This window comes from Gymnoscopelus braueri (assembly GCF_963280865.1).
Source record: "Gymnoscopelus braueri genome assembly, chromosome: 2".
In the NCBI taxonomy this organism is placed as follows: domain Eukaryota; kingdom Metazoa; phylum Chordata; class Actinopteri; order Myctophiformes; family Myctophidae; genus Gymnoscopelus; species Gymnoscopelus braueri.
Window position 1 is genome coordinate 35460595 of NC_137604.1, and position 10488 is coordinate 35471082.

At 43.4% G+C, this 10488-nt stretch overlaps 1 protein-coding gene across 1 annotated transcript; it reads left to right on the plus strand.

Annotated features, from left to right (window-relative positions):
* Positions 1-2870: 2870 nt before the first annotated feature.
* Positions 2871-7583, plus strand: sid4 (secreted immunoglobulin domain 4; the record flags this gene model as incomplete). Its single annotated transcript, XM_080442309.1, has 8 exons — positions 2871-2963; positions 4296-4442; positions 5663-5797; positions 6099-6241; positions 6335-6521; positions 6863-7042; positions 7144-7410; positions 7579-7583. Exons 1-8 carry the CDS (start codon positions 2915-2917, stop codon positions 7581-7583), a joined length of 1113 nt encoding a protein of 370 aa, XP_080298435.1. The 5' UTR covers positions 2871-2914.
* Between the last annotated feature and the right edge of the window lie 2905 nt (positions 7584-10488).

Here is a 10488-nt window from a genome sequence, read left to right on the forward strand (position 1 = left end):
AAAAATACTACTTAACACCTACAAGGCACTGAACAATCTGGCTCCCCCTACCTCTTCGATCTCCTCAAACGTCATGTCCCCTCCCGCTCCCTCAGGTCGGGTGACACAAACCTCCTTGAGGTCCCCAAGACCTGGGTCGACAGAGCTTTTGCTTTTGCTGCCCCAACCCTGTGGAATGCGCTCCCCAAAACTCTCAGAGATGCCCCCACCGTCAAAACTGCCCTCAAAACCCACCTCGTCAATATCGCTTTCCCCAGCTAACTCCTAATATATATATTACTAACTCCTAACTCCTAGTGTGTGTGTGTGTGTGTGTGTGTGTGTGTGTGTGTGTGTGTGTATATATATATATATATATATATATATATATATATATTATTTTTTATTTGACTTATGTTTTTGAAACGGCCAACATCAAAATTGAACCATTGTGAACCATTCTCAACTGTTATTTTGTTCTTTTGTAAATAAGGACATTTAAAGTCATGTAATCCAGACTATGACACCAAATCAAGATGGGACTTGAGCCCCTGCTGGTAGGGGTCTAGGCCTAGGGTATTCATGGTTCCAGTGAAGTCCCACTTCTTGTGTGCTTATCCTGTCCTTAGCATCTTCTCTCTGCCTCCCCTGTCATGTGGCACTAGTCGGAAACGGGTATGTTCTTTTGTCGAATGGCGCCCTCCAGTGGGGGGTATTGTTCCTAGGCAAGCAATGTGATGCTGCATAGACAAAGGTACAGCATGTTATCTTATTCAAGGTGTCGCTGGCCCATACTGTATCCAGACTTTTGTTATGAATCACGTAACCGTACTTCTATCAACTAAACAATTTTCTACCTTATTCTCTACCCATGTTACAAGTGCTTCTCCACGTGTGGTGTCGGGGACACCCTTGGGGGGGTGGGAGGGGGGGTTCCCCTGCTAAATGATAGTTGATCGTCGCCAAATTATTTTGATGTGCAAGGAAATAACTAGAATGTTTCAATGTTGTCTGTATACATAGACATTACATTCATTCTGGGCCAAATGACAGACTATCTCAAATCCCATCATAATTAACAATAAATCTTTTTTTGTTTGGGGTCCCAGAGAAAAGCGATATTAACAGATGGAGAGCCGTAATGTAATGCATGTCAAATTGGGGGTCCTTGTGGAATTAAAAAGCTTGAGAATCACTTCTCTACCCCACACTGACCATAATCCCCTAGCTGTCCTTGCACATCCCAAATCAGCAGCTGATGTGGTTGGTGCTGTTACATTAAAGGCACAGATAACAACTTTGCTCCCCGTGCCGTTGGCTTAATGTTGTTTTGATGCCTATTCTCTCTGATCTCCCCATGGCTTCCCCAGTTTTTTCTCTTTCTCACCCTCTTAAAAGTGCTGCGGGAGATGTAGAGGCAGGATGGAGAAGGAAGGGGTGGTGAGGAAGGAGTCATCTGCATCCTTTTTAGGATACCCACATAGGATATTCTTCAGTGAATAAACAATATTGTATGAAGTTCTTAAAGTTCATTGTGTTGGATTACTGATCTTAAGCAAGTTTCATGTCTACAAAATGATTTACTGAAATGAGTGGGTTACTCACACTGGAAATGGAGGCTGCTGCCTCTGCTACAGGGCCACTTTCTTTGCCAGGAGGCACATGGCAGTTAGAAAATAAACATCATTTTATATCAAAAAAGACGGTTAGGATGCCAGATATGTGCCTAAAATGTACACTCTTATCCAGAGTGACTTAAAAGGGCACGAATCAGTGTAGGCATGAACCCTAGTCAACAAATACAGGGTAAATAGTCACAGAGAGTGTGACTATTTACCCTAGGAAAAACTAAGATAACCTTTCTGTTAATAAAAACAAGAAACCTAGCATCTTTCTAAACAATATAAATAAAATGTTTACATTTGTGGCCAAGCAAAACAGATCTAAATTAGAAAAACATGAAAAGGTTGAGAGTCTGAAGAGTTCTGACTGCAAGGAGGAAGAAGAGTGAGGAGATGCGGAGCGTTGTCCAGACTCCAGAGTGTTTTAGGAAAGTCTCAAACAGCTCATGTCCTTCTCCTGAAGGTATAGTGGTGCCATGCCTTTGGTTTCCTTGTAGGCCAAAACACCAGTGTTTTGTACTGTGTGGGTGCGGGCAGCAACTGGAAGCCAAAGAAGGGATCACAAAAGGGGGGGAGACGTGAAAGTTTTGGGAGCATTCTGTTTTATTTGGACATGGCTTCAGTGATGGTCTACCAGGGAACCAGGGAACCAGGGAAGGGATGCGGTCTAGATGACCTGTGGTTGGTCTGGTGGATGACACCAGTTTTAGGTCCTCAGCTCAGCTGGAGAGAGAGGAGAGAAAGAAGACGTCATGCATGGTATGTTTCTGGGGTTTAGCTTTGAGTGAGTTAGAGTTAGACAATCGATCAGTGGGACAATGAGAGAAAGACCGTCTGATGTCATCACCCCTCTTATCAAAGTACAGTAGGTGACGAAAGAGAGGAATGAGGGGAGTTGGAGGGGATTTAAGGACTTTAAAGAAAGAGCTTCCTTTGGCTAGAGGTAGAGGACTGAATTTAGTGCAATAAAAAGAGGACTTAGCAGTTCATTTAGACAGAGAAGCATATTCAACATTTCAATGAAGTGAGACATTTATACCTAGTATCCAGAATTACATAATAGTACATTGAAATGCTATATAAAAGAGCTGCTGTGGTCTCTTGTTGACAATGGTCTGTGGGGTAAATTTGAGGGAAAAGAAGGACAAACAGTAAGTGGATGGTTAAAGGTCAAGAGTGCCAGTGTGAGAGAGAGAGAGAGAGAGAGAGAGAGAGAGAGAGAGAGAGAGAGAGAGAGAGAGAGAGAGAGAGAGAGGAGTTAGAGAGATTGGGGAGAAGAGGAGCAATAGCAGGCTTTCTGGTCTCTGTTCATCATGGATATCTTTCCCATAGGTCTGGTGCTGTGTTCTCTGCTATTTTCAGGTAATGAAATGGGTTTGGGATTGGACTAAAATGCACAAAGGTTTAGCAGATTAAGAATTAAACAAATTAACATTTTTCACAGAGTTATTTTTGATAATTCTGACTGCTTAGTAGTCGTTCATAGTTCTAGTCATTGTGCATGTGTCACTGATGATTGTGTGTTTTGTATCAGTTATTAAGACTGTTTGCAAGGAAATAGTTTTGTCTTACCACATATTAATATAATCAGCTATAACATAGCATTTTTCATTTCATTTTGTGCATTACATTTTTTTGCTTAGTCATAAAATTTCCTATCCAGTTAAATCTGCGTATTTGCTTTTGTTGTTTGCTTTGTGGCATTTGTGTACACATTTTGTTCCCAGACCTGACTAAAGGTTCACAGAGTTTTGTTGTTCCCACGTGTAGCCTACGTGCATAAAAGCATGTTAGTGCCTGTGTGAGTGTAGCTGTGGCATACATGAAGTTAATCAGTTTTTTAATTCCCATTTCTCTCCAATTCCATTGCCAATTCTAAATGTGTACTTCAGTCCCTGTCACTAGCATGACCAACCAGCAGAGGTCACTAATGCAACGACAAGGGCATAATCCCTCGCTGGTTTCCACTCACAAACACTGCAGCCAGTGTTCGTTGGATCAGAATGGCATCCAGGGATTGAATCCGGGTTGGCAGGTGTTTCCAGTGGTTCCCAACCTTTTCAGGCCGCGACCACCCAAAATGATCACATTTGAACTGGAGACCCCTCAAAATAATCATAGGGCCTATTTGAACTGGGGACCCACAAAAATAATCATATGTGAACTGGAGACATCCCACCCTGTGACCCTGACATACACTTGGAATTGTAAGAGTTGAGGCATTACATTTAGTCTGACTTGGTGTGGGATAAACATTGTGAAAATCGCCAATCTACAAGGCAAGCTCACAACGCCTTGCAACGCGATTTGACAGTTTGGCTAATGTTTGACCAGTTTTTATAGTATAGTTTGTCGATTACTTTTGATGCAGTAATGGTCTTTTTTAATTTAATTTAATTTCTTAGCTTTTTCTTTTTTGTAGGTATTAAAAAGGTCTTAAAAGTCCTTGAATTGTCACTTTACTCTCTTGTGGGTATCCCACATAGTCATATGGGGACCTTCCTGGGGGTCACGACCCACAGGTTGAGAACCACTGCTCTACGCCACAAAAACAAAACAAAAAAACACAAAAAAATTGCTTTGGCCTATAGTTCTCAATAGACAGTTTAAAGGGCTAATATACTGTCATATGGCTGTGCATGGCCATATAATCTGTTGATAGGATTCTTTTAACCACTGTGTGTCTCACTGCAGCGGGTGCACAGGCTCCTGTCATCTTAGTGGAGCCCCGGGTGGCTGCAGTGCGTCAGGGGGAGTCTGCCAGCTTTAGGTGCACAGTGGTGAGTGGTGCCCGGCCTGTCCAGCTGGAATGGAAGAAGAACAACAGCCCTGCATTACCAGGTATGGTATGGTTCTGAGTTTTGAAACCCCAATAGGAAAAGGGGAGTTCATGACATTGGATTTGTCATTGGCAGTACTCGACCCCAGTACTTGAGTAAGAGTACAGATACTCCTTGGTCAAATTCACTCCACTATAAGTAAAAGTAGCTCAGTCAAAATGTTACTCAAGTAAGAGTAAAAAAGTAATTGTTTTTAAATATACTTAAGTATTCCAAAGTACATGCTTTGAAAAATACTTAAAGTACAAGTAAAAGTAGAAGTACATTTCTTAATTTTGATATCAATGAATTGCTGTAATGTTTTCACAATGAATTTATAGGACCTTGTAACTCTTGTTTCAGAGAAGTACTGTAACTCTCTGAAACCACCTGCACTGCATGCACTGATGTGCTTGCTAGTAGATGTTATACAAAGCCTTCAGAAACACCTATAACAACATAGAAATGACTAAATACTTTTACTCCTATACACCCATACAAGATGTAACAAAGAGGCAGAAACACGGCTAGTGTGAGAGCAGAAGTTAGGCCAATTGCAGTTTAGGGAAGAAAAAAACTGCCAACCTAAAGGCCAAACCGCACCAATCAATGCAACTAGTCGCAACTCCTTGCAACAAAACTGTTTTAAGGTCAACCACACCAATGCAACTCCTTGCAACTGCCATTGGGGTTGGTTGCAAGTAGTTGCAAGTAGTTACATGTTGCAACTCCTTGCAACATGCATGGCGAAACATTGTTGTGGATGTGGAGTGGGCTTAAAAGTACTCAGTACTTTATAGCCTTCCCAGAAATATACTTGAGTAAAAGTAAAATGTTTGTCTTGGAAATGTACTCAAGTAAGAGTAATACGTATAAAAAAAATCAAATACTCAAGTAAAGTACAGATCCTCAGAATCTGTACTCAAGTACAGTACTCAAGTACATTTACTCCGTTACTGTCCACCACTGGTCATTGGTGTTGCCAAAAAATATCACACATTCCAATGGCACCTCAGACTCAGCAGTGAACTGTGGCATCAAGCTTTTCACACACTCCACACCCGCTGTCAACACTGATCCTCACCCACAGTCCACACAACACTTGTCCGAACCCCCATTGAAAGTCCTGGGTTTATCTTTTGTCAACCGCTCACAATGACTCATTGGTCCCAAGCACAGTTTAATAAGATGGCTGACCCAATTAATTAAGTAATAAATGGCTGTACTTGTTTGTTTCTGCAGCCAATGCAAAGCTTGGACCTGATGGCTCTGTGCTGACAGTTGCCAACACCCGACCTCCTAACCACGGCCAGTACCGCTGTGTGGCATCTAACTCTGAAGGCCGCAGCTCTGGCACAGCCGTGCTGAATGTCAGATGTGAGTTTGACAATGCAAACATTGTGTTTCTGTAAACATGTCTGTGACTCTGTGTGTGTATGTCTATATTTATAATTAATTCTACAGTGCCTGAGACTCACCTGTGTTTAGTTTTATGTTCTTTACAACAAAATCGACTTAGTTCTGATCTAGTATGTCAGCATGCTCTCACATTCTCTCTCTGTGTGTGTGTGTGTGTGTATGTGTGTGTGTGCGCGCGCGCGCGCGCGCGCGCGCGCGTGCGTGCGTGTGCGTGTGTGTTCCCCCTCAGACTCTCCGAAGGTGCGTGTGACTCCATCAGGCCCCCTGCGGGTGAGGGTGGGTGAAGCGGTGTCTGTAGAATGCCGTGCCACCGGCCGGCCAAAGCCCACAGTGACTTGGAAGCGCCAGGGCTCCACCCTCCAGCTTTTCACGGCAGTGACGGACGATGCAAACACCATACAGGTGAATGATAAACACAACCTTTAGCCCTGATGAAGTTCTGCACTTCACCCATCATCACCATCATCGTCATCATTATTTCATGTTGTCCCCTAGTGGGATGCAATGCGTCCAGAGGACTCAGGGGTGTACGTTTGCCAGGGTGAGAGTAACGAGGGGATGACAGAGATAAAAGTTCAGATCATTGTTGAGGGCGGACAGGGAGCACCTGTGGCTTCAGTGACCCCCCAGGAATTGACTGCAGTGGAGGGACGTCCAGTTACTATGGAGTGTCATGCCAGTGGTAAGTCAGCGCGCGTGCGTGCGTGTGTGTGTGTGTGCGTGTGTGTGTGTGTGTGTGTGTGTGTGTGTGTGTGTGTGTGTGTTCAAGGCTGTGTGCGTAAATCTTTGCTCAGACTGGAGGAAAATCCCATTTGTTTCTGGTTCTGAAATGAAAAGGGTTGAGAATCAATGTGCTAAATGCTTCAGTATATCAGTGTTGCCCTCCCATGTGATATGTTGTCACAGATTCCAGGCAACACCCCTGGTAGTGGAAAAACAAGGCCTCTCCCCTATACTCACTCTCTTCCTGACTTTCCCTCTCCGTTTCTTTCTTCCCCTGTAATCCTACCTTTCTCTCTTGAGGCTCTCCTCCTCCTACCATCACCTGGTCCAAACTACGGTCACCGTTGCCATGGAAGCACACCGTGGCGGGCAGCGTTCTGACCCTAACCAGTGTGGGGCGTCAGGACTCTGGACAGTACATCTGCAACGCCACCAACATGCACGGCTACAGCGAGGCTTACTCACAGATGGAGGTGGAGTGTGAGTCGAGGAAGCAGACAAACGCACACTGACATGAAGACTTTAGATTTGTTAGTCATCGACTATGAGGGTAATTTGCTTGCGCTCTTTCCTTCTCATAGCCCCTCCCTATGCCACCTCCCTGCCCGACCAGGTAAAGCTGCGCCAGGGTGATGCCCTGCGCTTGCAGTGCCTTGCCCACGGCACTCATCCGATGACGTTTACCTGGAGCAGGATGGGTAGGGTGCCCATGTCCGCAGTGGCAGAAATCACAGAGAGTGGCGAGCTGCTGATAGCCCAAGTGAAGCTGACTGACAGCGGCACCTACAAGTGTGTGGCCTCCAACCACATTGACTCCAGTGAGGCACTGGCTAAAGTCATCGTAAAATGTGAGTGTGTGTTTGGAGTAAGACAAGGAATATCAATGCATCAGTCAATAGATAATTAAAACACATTATCTCTGTATGTCTCTCTCTATCTCTCTCTCTCTCTGTCTCTCTTTCTCCTCTCTCTCCCCCTCTCAATTTCTGTCCTCCCTCCTTTGCTTTGTGTTACAGCTTAAGCCAGCGTCCGTCATGACACAGATCATCTTTCATCATTGACAATCGTTGTCAAACCCTCTGCAGTGCGCTTACCATACTAGACTACTACTACACAGTACACACACACAACAAGGGTAAATACCATGTAGAAAACCTTGACTCACAAAACGACAACCACACGCCAAACCAACGTTTTGTTCAGAGACTTGGGTATATGCTGTATGCATATACCTGAATATGTTTCAATTTCATATTTTTATATCGAATCAGAGCGTGTCCTTGCTTCAAGTAGTGCATCATACCTTCCCTCTGGAATATTTTACTTTGGAGCTCTGGGATGGCGTACATCTGTGTACCCCCCCACGCATTCCCCTGCATGGCTCTCATCCTCCCTTTGTCTCAACTGCCAAGAACCCACTGTTGCACGTTTGAACACAAAAAAAGAAGGTCAGGGAACAGCGAAGACAAAGCTTTGACCATGTTTTAATTCAGCTATTATGTCATAAAATATGAATTGATTCCACCACTGCTTGATTGAGTTATTTGATGTGTGGTTCCTGGTATGAAATCTAATCTGTAGAATCATCCGTTAACTGTTGAAAAGGTTGTTTATGAAGCTTTTCTTTTTACCACTTGGTGGCAATATGTAGCCATAAGCTACACATATAAGCCTGCATTCCAAAAAGAGTGATTCAGTCTTGTCACACACCCTGTAGGGGCTAAAGTGGAGTGAACGCACAGTAGAACTATTGTTTCCCAGTGTTCTCGAGTTAGGCCTAAGTTTAAAAAAGAAGAAAATACTGTCTGGTTAGGTCATATCAGCTCAGTCAGTAAATATGGACTGTAAACTCCTCCTGAACAGGCAAAGTTCGTTTTTTGGTCAGATATACAGTATGTCACAGTGGAACTTCATCGGCCGAAGGCTGTGCTGTTTTTGGAAACCTGCAGATCTGACTAAATTTGATTTGAAATGAAAAGTCACACATTTGTTTATTTGGAGATTGTAGAGGCAATGCACAGGATTTTATCATATAGACCAGCAAGGAGTATACGTTGTTGGGATGTCAATCATGACACAGTCACAAGTATCACATGATGGTATTATTCACATTGTCCTTGGCTTATATTTGCTGTATTTGACTGTGGCTTGTCCCTTGTAAAATAATTAGACCTCTTCTTTTCCTTATTATCTTACCTCTTTCACTGGACTCTAAATCAGGGGTTCCCAAACCTTTTCAGCTCGAGGCCCAAAATAGAAACGTGGTGTCTTCTTGGGACCCAAACTTACATAAACACATGAATTAATTATCACTTACGCCCTATTTCAAAAAGAGTGAGAAAAGCCGATCTAAAAGCTCGCAACGCATTGCATTGCTTTCTGAGATTGTAGATCTGCTATTTTAGAGGTGATAAGTGAAAAGTGATATTTGCTGTATAAGTGATATTTTTGGTTAAAACAAATTTTGAAAGTTAAAGCCCTATATTCTGATAGTAATCACTGCTGTATAGTGTTTGTTCAGTAACAGGTGTCCTTTTTTTTGGGGGGGGGGATTTGGATTTTATTTCTGATATTTCTGGAAAAAAAACTTTTTTGAAGAAAAAAAAGTAGGAAAGGTTATAAAAAGGATATAAAAACAGGTCTGGGTCTTAATGTTCCTGTTGTCTTTTCATCCCTTCATCTTTACAGGCATCTTCAAAGTAGAGGAGGAAACTTCTGTTCTTTGTCATCTCTAACCACCCCCTCACTTCACAGGAGGGGGGGGGGGGGGTCAAGCTGGCAAGATTAACCATTTAAGCAGAGTTTATACTTTGTCGTATCACTGTGTCGCACAGTGCAAATAGCCGATGTACAAGTTTACAACGCGTCAGTATGCGATACATTGTGAGCTTGTGGATTGACTATTTTCAAACCGTCTTTTAAAATGTTTTGCTATAATGACGTAACCCCCAAAAACAGGAACACCAGTTTGAAAGTGGTTAAGACGGAAGTGAAAGACAAAAGAAATGTACAATGTCAAACCTGGAGGTGCAGCGCATAAAGTAGCTGAGTCACAAAATGTAAAACGTTACATAATGTTAATATTGACTTTCTTGACCTTGACCGTCGACCAACAAATTGCACCATACTATTGAGACAGAGATCTAATATACTGTATGTTTCATGTAGATTTCATGGCGTTACAGTATATTGAGTCATTGCGGACAGTGACATACAAACAGTCAGACAGTCAGACAGACAGACACAGACAGACAGACAGACAGACAGACAGACAGACAGACAGACAGACTGATAGCCTCATTACAGAGGTTTCACAGTCGCTTCATGGCTCAGCTAATACATGAGAACAGAGAGACTAATTGAGCTATAAGAAAGAAATATTCAACTCTTGGAATGAAGAGACTGATGAGGAATAGAAAAAAAAGAGATGAAATCAGTGACTGGAAAAAAGCTACGTTTCCCCATGTCCGTTGTGTGCGTGCGCGTGCGTGCGTGTGCATGTGTGTGTGTGTGTGTGTGTGTGTGTGTGTGTGTGTGTGTGTGTGTGTGTGTGTGTGTGTGTGTGTGTGTGTGTGTGTGTGTGTGTGTGTGTGTGTGTGTGTGTGTGTGTGTTTCGGAAAGTAACATCTTGACATAGATGTATTTTCTGTAATGGACTCTGATGTAAACAGTGAGGCTTCTCAGAGTGCAGCTGACAGAACAAGGATGTGGGGAAACACACGGGCGTACACACACGGGCGCACACACACACACACACACACACACACACACACACACACACACACACACACACACACACACACACACACACACACATAGATGTGCACATACCCATACAAATCTCACGCACACGCACACACACACACACACACGCACACGCACACGCACACGCACACGCACACGCACACGCACACGCACACACACAC